Consider the following 12,005-nt stretch of genomic DNA (forward strand, 5'->3'; position numbering starts at 1 on the left):
CGCGTTCCGGTCACTGGGGTTTGGGAGGCGGTTGTTGACTTTCCGCATCCAACAGCCACACCGGCAACTCCCGAGACACTGCGCAGGGGCCGTGGGTCCTGCGGGGGAGCACGAAGGCCCGCAGGCAGCACGCTCACCTGCTGCAGTAGGTGCTCAGCCGTGGGGAGCGTAGCTCCCGCACCCCGGCCTCCTGCCCTGCGGAGAGGCAGGGCCCGCTCGGGCTGAGGCCGGGCCCGTCGGTCGGGGCTTGGAGAGGCGGAGGGCAGAGCCGGCTGCAGGGAAGGTGGGTCCCGGAGGCTGGGGGCCCCCCCGCCGCCCCCTCCGACACCGCCGGCCTCGACGTGTAGAGGGGCGGTCCGGGCGTAGCCGCGGCTCCGCCCCCGCGTAGGGGCGCCCGTCGGGGCAGCCCCCCCGCCCGCCCCCGGGGCTGCGCGACCCCCGGGGCGGGCCGCCCCCGCCGGCCCTCCCTCCATCCCCTCCCCGGGCCCATATAGCCGCGGGGGGGCGGCGACGGCCGGCCCGCTCGCCCCGACGGCGCCGGGCGGAGGAGGGCAGCGTGCGGCGGCTCCCGCGCCTCCATCCCGCCCCTGCTCCGCAGCGGGACCCCGCGTCGGCGGCACCCGGGTGTCTGCCTCTCCGCTTCCCGGCAGCTCCCTCCCTTCCCGTCCCCGGCCCGGCATGGCGCTGTCCCTCGCCGGCGAGTCGGTCCCCGCCGACGGCGGAGACGCGCTCGGGATGAGCTCCGCCAGCCTCGCTGCCCACTACCCCCCTTTCCTCCCTCCCGCCCCGTACTTCGAGGCGGCCCCCGACTTCTTCCAGCCCCTGAAATCCCTAGGCGGGCTGGTCCCTGCCTCCCCGCCTCCGCCCCCCTTCAGCTTCAGCAGCGTCCCCGCTTTCCTGGGCCAGCCGCCCCCCCTGCCCGCCGAACCCTTTCTCGGCCTCCCCCTGCCCCTCTACGCCAAGCCACCGGCCCCCTTCCCCCCCAGGGAGGGCTCGCCCCGCGGGGCGGGGGTCCCGGGCTCGTCCCCGCCGCCCTACCCGAGCCCCCCGCGCGGGGCTGCCCGCAGCCCGGGGGCCGGCGGGCCGGCGGGGCAGAGCTACAGGTACCACTTCACCGAGGAGGAGCTCAACGCGGTGCTGTACGGGGCGCTCCGCAGCAGCCAGCTGGCCGGGAGCCTCCACGCCATCTCGGGGCTCCGGGTGCCCCCCGCCAGCCCGGGTAAGGGGGTCTCCGGCGAGTGCGCAAGGGGCAGCGGGCGGCACCGGGCGGAAGGTCGCTCCTCGCGGCCGGGTGCGCGCTGGGGTTTGGGGACGGTGGCCAACGGGGTGCAGGCGGTCCCGCGGCAGCCAAGTTGCCGGGACATCGCCGGGGGCACGTCGGGCTTCCTTGCCCCGCGGTTTTCTTGGCGTTGCGAACCCACAGCGGGGAAGAGCCGGGGGTAATTCGGTAATCGCGGCCGGTGTCAGGGGCGGCAGGACCCGCTCCCTCTGCCCTGCTGCACCTGCACAGCCGGCGCCGGGCTGAAGAGGGGGTCCCTCTTCTGCAGGTGCTGCGGACTCCTCCTCTGCCCCGCTGCTCGACAGGGACTCGCTGCAGCTGCCCGAAGGTAGGGGCCCGGCGCTGCCTGCGCCCCCCGCCGCGCCCAGCCGCGGCCGAGCCGAGCCGCGCCGCGCTCAGCCTGCCCTGTCCCCCGCAGGGCTCTCGGTGCTGCGGGTGGCGTACGGGGACGTGTCTCAGCTCGGAGTCTTCTGCACGGACCCCATCCCCAAAGGAGTCCGCTTCGGCCCTTTCCAAGGCAAAGTGGTCAACACCAGCGAGATCAAGACTTACGACGACAACTCGCTGATGTGGGAGGTAGTGGGGGCACCGCCGGGCTCCCCCTGCACCCCCTAAACGGGGCCGGGGCGAGGCTTTCGGCCGCCCCTCTCCCGTAGCCTGTAAGAGGGGCTCGGCCCAGTGTGGGTGGTGGGACTGGTGCGAGCGGGACGTGCGCGGGAAGGGTCCGTCAAACCTGATCCGCTTCTCCCCGCTCTCCAGATCTTTGAATACGGGCGCCTGAGCCACTTCATAGACGGGAAGGGCGCCTCTGGCAACTGGATGTCCCTGGTCAACTGTGCCAGGTTCCCCGAGGAGCAGAATTTGACGGCTATCCAGTGCCAGGGGCAAATCTTCTACGAGAGCTGCAAGGAAATCTTACCGAAGCAGGAGCTGCTGGTGTGGTACGGCGATTGCTACGTGCAGTTCCTGGGGATCCCCATCAGCCTGAAGGGCATGCCGGAGGGGAAGGGGCCCCCGCAGCACCCCGAAGGTGAGCCTGCCAGCGACCCCTCGAGGGGCACTGCCCCTTCCTCCCATGGCCCCGTCTCTGGCCGGGGTTAGATTGGCATTAAAGGAGGTAAAGGGACTCGGGCACCACCACCTCTTCCGGCTGCATTTCCCTTTCAAGGCTTCCCCGTCCCTGTGGGGAGCCGGTGGCGGGGTGACCGGCCCTGCCGCGGGGATGCTCTGGGGTGGCGGTGGCCCCGCAGCCCCGGTCCCACGGGTCTGCCCGCCCTCCCGGGGAGCCGGCCCTCGCCCCCCCTTCCCTTGCAGCCCCCAGCACCGCAAAGAGCGGCTCCCCCTCGGCGCCGGGGAGCGCGGGGACTGCGCCGAGGGCTGCTGCCAGCTCGGAGCAAGGGGCACCCCTTTCTGCCCCGGCAGCTTGCCCGCAGGTCGCGTTTCCTCGGGGAGTGAAAAGTGTTTATCTGGCGACTGTAAAACATCTGGTGGTGCTGGGCTGAGCTTGCCTCGGCTCTGCAGCGCCGTTCTTCCAAGGGGGGGTCCCGTTTTGGGAGGAGAAGGGCTTTTGGGGGGCATACCTGTTTTGGTCCTGTTTTATCCTACGCTTGCACGCTCTTGACTTCATGGTATTTTTCGTGCAATTAACGCTCCGTCAATGGGGCAGGCTGAAGTCGTTCTGATCCGATAATGCTGGTATTGCTCGCGGCAGAAATGCCAAGTGCCATACTTCGGGACTAGTTCTGCTTTATAAAGCGCAGAAAGTGTTCTTACAAGCAAAACGTATGTATGGAGAAAACAGATTTGTGCCAGCGCAGGGAAAGCTGGAGCAGGTGAAGGATGGATCGGCTGGGTGCGGCACTAAGGGAGAGAAGCTTTCGGCAAACTGGCATGGGAATTTGGCGTGGGAATTTTTGTAGCTGTTGTCTTAAGGCGCCTGGTTCAGAGAGCTGGTAAATTGTTCATTTCATTTTAAGGCTTAAGCCAAAGTTACTTTTATGAAAGGCAGAAAAGGGTGTGTAAACGTTTGAAAAAAATTCCTGTGTTGTTCCTAAACTCAGCGGTTAAGAACAATTTGAAATACAAAAGAAAACCAAATAAACGTGTTTTTGTTCGATAGTATTTTGAAAACGATAGAACAGATGTGCAAGTTTATTCTTCTTTGTGGGGTGGGAGGTATAATTTACGGCTAATATTGATAATAAATATCTGGCAATGTTTCCGTTGTGGGGAGACGCTTTTATGTGGGACTCTGCACTGTTTTTTCACATATTCGCTCGCTGTTTATGGGGATACACGGATGAAATCCTGTCTTTGCTGAAGTCGGTAGCTAAAACCAATAATTTTATCGGGCTGTGGGCTCTAGTTTGTTCCCCTCCGTTAGAAAGGCAATAGAAAGGCAAGCGGAGCGGTGCGTATGCTTAAGAGATCCAACGTGTATTTTGTTAATGATATTGCCAGAATCCATTTACCATATTACCCTCCCGGAGATTTAAAATTCCCAGCTGAGTACCAGCTCTGACAAGGCAGCAGATTTGAAATGAGCCCCTTCTGCTGTGGAGTAACGGGGAGGTGGCACTTTCCCTTCTGCTGTACAGAAGCCGGGGAGAGCTTTAAGTGCGAGCGCTGCGGCAAGGTTTTTGCCTACAAGTACTACCGGGACAAGCACCTCAAGTACACCCGCTGCGTGGACCAGGGGGACCGCAAATTTCCTTGTCACCTCTGTAACCGATCCTTTGAAAAAAGGGACAGGCTGAGGATCCACATTCTCCACGTTCACGAAAAGCACAGACCTCACAAGGTGAGCCTGCTCCTGGGTCTCTCCGCGGTTACTGGCTCTTCTGGGGGGACTAATGAAGGAGTCTTTTTTGGCTGAGGTAAGATGCTGATGTTGTTCCCCCTCCTCCGGTTTCCCTGGCAGTTCCCTGATGGGACCGCTCTGCCTGTACAGGAAAAGTTTGTCTTGTGCAGCAGAGCTTAATTGAAGAAAATTAGTGGACTTACATTGGGAAAATAAACCCCACAGTCTCAGTGAGACTTTGAAAAGAAACTATTTCTCCTGGGCTTTTTGGATGTTTGCTACTTCTCTTACACAGGGTGGGGATAAATTATGTATGAATGTGCTCCACATGTCCAGAATCAGGAGACATGATGTCCCTCACTCCCCTCTTTCAGTCTGAGAACTGACAAGACATCTGTGTCTGTTGGACACAACAGGAGTTAAAAGTTTTACATTCGACATGGAGCAGATTTTCAATTGATGGAAGCAAATCCTTGCTGAGATACTTGCCTCATCTCCACTAAACACCTCTCTGTAGCACCGGGTTTCTCCAGGAGCATTGCGGGTGGAAAATCAGACTTTTCCTAAAGGCTTGAGAAGGGCAAGTTCCAGTGCTTGAAATGGCACAGTTAAATCAGTCCTGAAAATCCTCCAAATTCCTCTTTTATACATAATTCTGGAATAATGTGAATTTTTCAGGAAAAGCATTTGTAACTAGACCAGCAATATTACAGTGTCAGAATATCACATTGATTTAGTAACAGATGAAAAATATAATTCTGTTAAATAAGAGGTATTATAATGCAATTCCTTTCCCCTCTTTCCTTTCCCCTCTTTCCTTTCCCCTCTTTCCTTTCCCCTCTTTCCTTTCCCCTCTTTCCTTTCCCCTCTTTCCTTTCCCCTCTTTCCTTTCCCCTCTTTCCTTTCCCCTCTTTCCTTTCCCCTCTTTCCTTTCCCCTCTTTCCTTTCCCCTCTTTCCTTTCCCCTCTTTCCTAAAGAAAGAATTTAGAACAGCAGGAAGATAAACTTGTTCTGCATATTTTGCATTTATATGAGAACATATCAACTCAAAAAGCAAAGATGGAAAATGCGTTAGTAAAAAAAATTACCTTCTTTCAAGATCAGTCATACCTTAGCTTACTTTGAATTTAGGAAATATAATTTCTTTCAAATTATTGTAGGGGGAAAATTATTTTGGGGCTCATACAAATTGCACTGAATCTCACTGCAAGTCTCTCAAATTACTTCAGCCCCCTCTGAATTGGGTTTTGTCCTGTTGCTGCCGGCCGCAGCCCGCATGCCACACTGTGAAGACGCAGGTCCTGGGGTGGGAGGTTTCACTCCTCTAAGGAGAGGCACTACTGACAGATCAAGCTTCAGGCTAAGTGCTGTGACTGACTCATCATTTCTGAAAAAGGGTTACTATTTTAAAAGATCCCCTTAAATATATTTTTTAGGAAGTTTATTGTCTTATTTGTTGAGCAAAAATTCAAAATGGCAACTAGAGCTTCATTTGCATTTTGAAGAAAAATTATTTTACAGAAATTTTCAGGTTTTGATTACTGAAAGTCAGTATCTTCTGGTAATGTTCTGAAAAATGACATTTTTTAATGAAACATTTTTAACCATGCACACAAAAAAGCTTTGAAATTTTGCATTATTTCCTTTTTTTAGAAAAAACTGTTCTTAAAACCAGATTAACATTCTGACTGTATTTCTGTTACTGCTTAAATTACTACTGTGTTTCTATATACATAAATATATAAACATATGTATATAAATACATGTATATACATAAATATATACATAAATATATGTAGGAAAATACATGCACACATCATCCACATACCTAATTTTTCTTTTTAGCTATGCTGTTGTGTGCTTCCTTTTAACTTTGTCCTTTTTTTCCCCAGTGCTCAGTGTGCGGGAAGAGCTTTTCTCAGTCCTCTAGCCTGAACAAACACATGAGGGTTCACTCCGGGGAGCGCCCCTACAAATGTGTCTACTGCAACAAGGTGAGGCAAAGCCCCATCCCGTCCCTCCGTCTGTCCTCTGCTGCACTCAGCATCACACGGCACTAGTGGGGGGGATGGCTCTTTCCATGCTCTGTTTTCTTTTTTCAATTTTTCTGTTTCTTTTCTGTTTTCTTTCAAGAAAATGCCTTCCATTTAAGTTGATAACCAGATAAGTGAGGATATATTCTGGGCACAGTTGTGAGTTGAAATGAAGGGCTGGCTGAGGCTGAAGAAACAGGGTCTGGTCTCCATCGGATGTGGATTTTGTGTTTCGTCCCAGCTCAGAGAGCTGCTGTGGGGATAAGGTATAGGAAAGCTTGAGAGCATTTATAATACCATCCAAGGCATGCAGCTAGATCCAATATTCCTCTTTTTCATCAGATAGATAGTTTTTGATATTACTGACACTGCTTCTGGAGTGCAGTGAACAGATTTGACCCATAAGCTGAACTTGCACGATATGACTTTGTGCATGCTTACCTTGAAGTAACGGGGCCACTGATGTGTAACTGGGCATGGAGGTTTCATTTGAAAAAGAACATAGATAGAGCCATACATCATTGATCAAAATTGTGTTCAGCTGTTACTACCCTTCACAGCAGGGATGATTCAGGTGAGCTCTCCTTGTGAGAGCAGTGACAGCTCTCCCAGCAGACGCAGGGTGGATGTGCAGGCTGCTGCTGGGTAAGTATCTGTAGGGCTCCAGGTGCTACGGAGTGTCCATGCAATGCAGAAGTACTATCAGCATGTAGTAAGGTGCTCCTGATTTTGGAGAGAGAGAGAAGTTTTGTTTATGACAGTCTGGACTAACACAGAGCTGAAGTGTCCTGAGATTAAAGGAAAAGTGTTGGGCCCAGATACCCATTCTGGCCCTCAAACACACTTTGGCCCTGTTGATAAACATCTCTAGGGACTTCTCTATAGGGATCCCAGATCTGTTTGTGCTCTAAGGTTCCTAGTGAAAAGGTATCTGAGACGTATTGCTCTTTGCTGTGAAAACTTACTTGTGATGGTTCAGCAACATAACGGTACTAGAGGATTTTTTTTTTTTGCGAGGTCTGCAAATAGCGAAGGGCCTGAAAGTGTCTCTCTTGGGAAAAGAAAAGGCAGGGAAAACACGGGCTACTTTGCAACTTTCCTGCTCGAGTCCTGGTGAGAGGGTTTTCTCCCCAAATGCAGGATGAGTCTTTACAAGGGGGATGAAGTGTGATTGTGCACATTTTGCTACTCGTGAGGGGGGAAAACAGGATGGAATGTCTGACTGAAGGAAGAGCAGAGTATGATGGAAAGGGAAAATGAAACTCGGAAAATGGATGCTGGACTGGCTGCATGGATGAATTCTGGCAGCTGAATCCCAAGCCCCGGTGTATGTAACCCTGAAAATGAACCTGCATTATGTCTCCCAAACATAAAGGAGCTCCAAAGCTAATTAGGACAGTATTGACTTATCCTTTGACAGGTAGAAGATATTTACTGGTGTCTCTGGTCAGAAATCTTTCTCTGAGCTTCATCTAACTCCATGGACTCAGCCATACCTGTATAGCTGAGTGTGATAGCTGTTGGCTTCTGCTTCCTCATTGCTGGGAGTTTTTGGTTTTTCGCCAGTTATCTGAAAATGTGAGCTATTTGAGGACTTATTTTCAGGGTACAGTGCTTCTGACAGGGTCTGGATTAGCTGAATCTGGGGATTATATATGTGAAAATTGATTACTTTCAACTCCTCCCCCCTTTCCGATCCCTTCTCTTTCAGGCATTCACAGCATCCAGCATCCTGCGCACTCACATCCGCCAGCACTCGGGGGAGAAGCCCTTCAAGTGCAAACACTGTGGCAAAGCCTTCGCCTCGCACGCAGCCCACGACAGCCACGTGCGCCGCACGCACAGCAAGGAGAAGGGCTGCACTTGCTCGGTGTGCGGCCAGCACTTCCCGGAGCAGGAGGATTACCACTTCCACATGAAGATTCACGCCGCTCATTAGTCAAGAGCCCCGTGGATGCGTCCTGGACCAGCTCATGTGTGTATTGGTCTATGTGCACATGTTTGTGTGTGGTTGTGTGCATACCGCAGGAGGTGACGTTTACCCTCGCAGCGACTCTGGGTATGTCCAGTCTCTGGACGCTGGGCATATTTCTGAGTGCAGGGGACCGGAATTAATCTCGCCCAGGTACCCTGATGCCACACTGGGGTGAAATCCAACATGTGCTACCCCACCTTTCCCTTCCTCTCCTCCCGTACCCTAATTTCCACAAAAGGGAAAGGCAGGCAGGAGGGCATTTCACCTCCCATGAACCTTTTGTGCACAAATATCACTGTGAGGAGTGTTTCTGTGCCTCTAATGCACCACGTCTATGGACTGCCTGGTGCTGTCCGTACCAAAGCTTGTGTGAAGGACGTTTTTATCAAGTGCATTTCCCAAAGCCCATTTAACCTGTTTGTTTTGTTTGGGTGCATGACCAGGTATGGGGTCTACTTCCCCTTGACGTGCAGGTCTTTTAATGACTCTCTATTTGAATGTGAACTGCCTCAGAGAGACTGACTGGTGGACCAGCATAGGGGTATTTAAATTCCATGGTTCAGCTGCCAGGCCACGGGGAGCTCCAGGGAGACCAGAGACTGACTCTTCCAGAGGATGCTGGACCCCAGATAGCCCAGGGGGGAGAGGGGCAGGGTGTGACGAAATAGCTGCAGGCCTAGCAGAGATATTGGAGGTGGGCTCTGCCTGCTCACAGTTTAGAGGACCAAGGGTGAAGATGCTCCCAAGCACTGGTGAGCTCCTAGGTGGGTTGCTAACAGTCAAGTGGCCTCGTAGAGGCGTTGCACTGTGGGCTCAGCACAAGCCAGGAGCAGGCTCAATCCCACCACTGGGCTCTTCTGCCCTGTAACCATCTTTTGTCTAGAAATTTGCCGCTACTGGGAGTCCTGGCCAGGCGGGCCTTCGCGGTGAGTCCTGACATGAAGGTTGAGCTCCTCCTCTTCCTCCTGCCGGCTCGACGTAGGGTGGCTGCTGTAGTGTCACTCCGGAATGTTTTTAAAAATGCACCATATACTAGCGTTCAAGGCACAAAGGTTTTAAAATAAGCTCTGTGATACCTCTGTTTAAGAAGGGGGAAACCCTTCTCCTATCCTAAATTTAAGATTTGAGGTGTAGGATGGACAATGTCAGGACTTCTCAGCCCCTAAAGCTCTGCGCGTGGAATTCCCCAGCTGCGGGAATGCCTAAGCCTTCACAGGAGGATTGGAGGGTTTCATCCTCCATTTCTCACTGGCCATGCAAGCAAGTCAGGAGTGATTTGTGCAGGTTTTCTGTTGATTTCTTTTTAGCAGAAGGGAAGTATTTGCTCATAAAAATGCTGGGGTTTTTTTCTACAGAAAGAGCTGCTCATGTAGCTATGGGTGAGAAGATGTACTCTGGGATCCTTTTCTTGAAAACTGGTTTTGTTTCTTTTAAACTCTGACTTGGAGAAGAACTCAGAATAACACCTCAGGCATCCTGTACTTTCATAGGAACAAACCTTGGCCCAATCAAAACTGTCTCAAGTGCATATTACAGCGGATAAGGGAATTTTGGTGTAAAATCCTAGGTGATTAGACCCTGATTTTTGCCAAGTATTTTCAAAATCATTAATGAACAGCATTCCATGGCAATGTGAAATCTCATCTTCATGGAGGCTTCACAAAAAGCCTGTGCTGAAGGACCACTGAGCATAGGGAGTGCTGTAACTGATGCAGAAGCCACTTATCACTGAGTGACCAGCGTGATGGGGAGGGATGGCTGTGCATCCGAGAGGGGTTCCCTGTGTGGGTGGGGCTGTGAGTTGCATCCAGGAGGGATAATGGAAGTCCTTGCTGGAGCTGGTTGATTAACACAGACTATTTGATTGTTACTGGGATGATGAGGTTCTCTTAATATCCTAGATCAGCTAGGATTAACAAGGACTTTGCACATAAGTATGGGAGATAAAAGTTTTATTTTGCGCTAACCTTAACAACCTCTAAATACAGACTAGAATTAGAAAAAATGTTACCTGCACATTTAAATATATCATGCAGATACTGTATCTATAAATATCTTGTTTTGCACTAATTTTATATGGTTTATTGTACCTTGAGTTGCTCTATCCTCATTGTTTTCGTGGTAAAAATATTAAAAATATTTATTGAACCACTTACTTGTAAGTAAAATATTGAGGCCCAGCACAAGGTAGTATCTGAAATAAGCAAGCCATTAGTATTGTACATACATGTATGTAGGTTATAGGGTAGAATGAAGATCACATTTTGCCCTTAATTTTTTTTGCTTATTTTAATATCAAAGATTCCTATAATACAGCAGTCTGAATTTTATATATATTGCAGGCTGAACTGGTGCGCTCTAAATAGGTAAAATTCACTCCTGAGCAGAAAATTTTGACAGTATTTATGTCTAGAAACCATGCTGAAGTACAGGTGGGGGAACTGAATCTTACTTCCAGCTGCCTGCCCGTATGGAGGTGTTTTTCTCCAGGCATATAGAAGCCTGGCCAACAGAAATGTGAATTCTGTGTATGAAGGCTTTGCTGGTTTGGTCCCATAAATAACTCAGGATTTGGTGAAATCATCAACTACCTAGTAATGAAATAAATGTTAAGACTAGGAATGGCTTCAAGTGGTATGAAATGCATGGTTAGCTTACCATGCAGGTAATCTCCTTGTTTCTTGCGAATGAGGGTTATTTATTTAAGTAAGTGGTGCATCTTCTGTAGTGCTCTTAGCTGTGTGCATTTTCTTCTGCTTGAAGAACGCTCAGATATCTTGTACTAGCATATTAGCACCCTTCTACAGTATTTGATGAGTTGTCTGTAAAAGATTATGTGAAGGGTTTCGCTTGTACTTGTGAGTGAAGGTACTGGTTGTCTTGCATATGAAACCTGTATATGTAAATTTTGATGCTAATTATGAAGACTGTTACAATGAGATTCATAGAAAAGATGAAAATAAATTATTGGAGGCTGCAGTGTACACTAAGGGGCTGTGGGTTGTTTTCTGCCTGATGGATTTGTATATTTGTGTTACTAGCAAATGGATGAAGGGTGTTTTCTGCATTATTTGTAAGTCATTAGAGTCGAACTGTCTCTTACTGGGAATTGTAGTCCTTGGCCTGCTGGGTAGCAGCTGACTGCATTAGAAGTCAAAGGCACCCAGTGTCTTGATGGATTGGGCCTTAACTGTCCCAATAGCTCATGGAAGCTGAGACCATTCGGTTCTGGATTGAGTTCACTCCCACTTGCAAGCAAGATGATGGATCTGGATTGAGCACTAAAAAAGCCATTTAACTAACTACCCTATAGCATCTTCCTCTGAATTGCGAGTCCCAGCTGTGCTGGGGCTGGGGGGCAGTGGGGGTGGCATTTGGCCAGCAGCACACTTCACAGCAGGGTGGGGTGAAATAAAGCAGCAGGGAGCCGGAGGGAGGGGAGGCTGAGCTGCCCTGCCAGCCCACGGCGTATTTTAGTTTAGCCTCTTGCAAGGAAAATGCAGCGATTGTCAATGCAAACATATTGCTGTCCGTGCGGGACAGGGTTTAGGAGAGATTAGATTTATGTTACGGAATGCCCCTTTACCGTCGTGTAGTGTACGTGTGCCCTGTTTGCATACAGTGAGCTGATGTTTCCCTCCCCGGGGATTTATACATTTACTTGCACCTTCTGTGGCCGTGCTGCCAGCAGCCCGGTGAATGAGCAGCTCTGGCCAGCTCAGCTGGGTTTCAGGTCTTTATACACACAGATAAGGGAGGAGAGGGAGGGAGTGAGCTTGTGTGCACGCTGTGTTTTTTCATCTGACAGGTTCCTGGGATGACTGCATGGTGCAGAAAGCCACTTGTGTGAAGGAGGCTGCATTGTAAGTTCAACTGAAGGGAGAATATTCGTGACTAAGGCAATGGGCAAAGCTTAAC

At 51.1% G+C, this 12,005-nt stretch overlaps 1 protein-coding gene across 1 annotated transcript; it reads left to right on the forward strand.

Moving 5' to 3' along the window:
• Nucleotides 1–678: 678 nt before the first annotated feature.
• On the forward strand, nucleotides 679–8,051 carry PRDM14 (PR/SET domain 14). Its single transcript, XM_059815775.1, is given in 8 exon segments — nucleotides 679–995; nucleotides 1,068–1,297; nucleotides 1,511–1,689; nucleotides 1,691–1,855; nucleotides 2,039–2,309; nucleotides 3,877–4,079; nucleotides 5,972–6,073; nucleotides 7,824–8,051. Coding segments are annotated over 8 exon segments (1,695 nt in total).
• The last annotated feature ends 3,954 nt before the right edge of the window (nucleotides 8,052–12,005 follow it).

This window comes from Gavia stellata, chromosome 3, assembly GCF_030936135.1.
Source record: "Gavia stellata isolate bGavSte3 chromosome 3, bGavSte3.hap2, whole genome shotgun sequence".
NCBI classification, from domain to species: domain Eukaryota; kingdom Metazoa; phylum Chordata; class Aves; order Gaviiformes; family Gaviidae; genus Gavia; species Gavia stellata.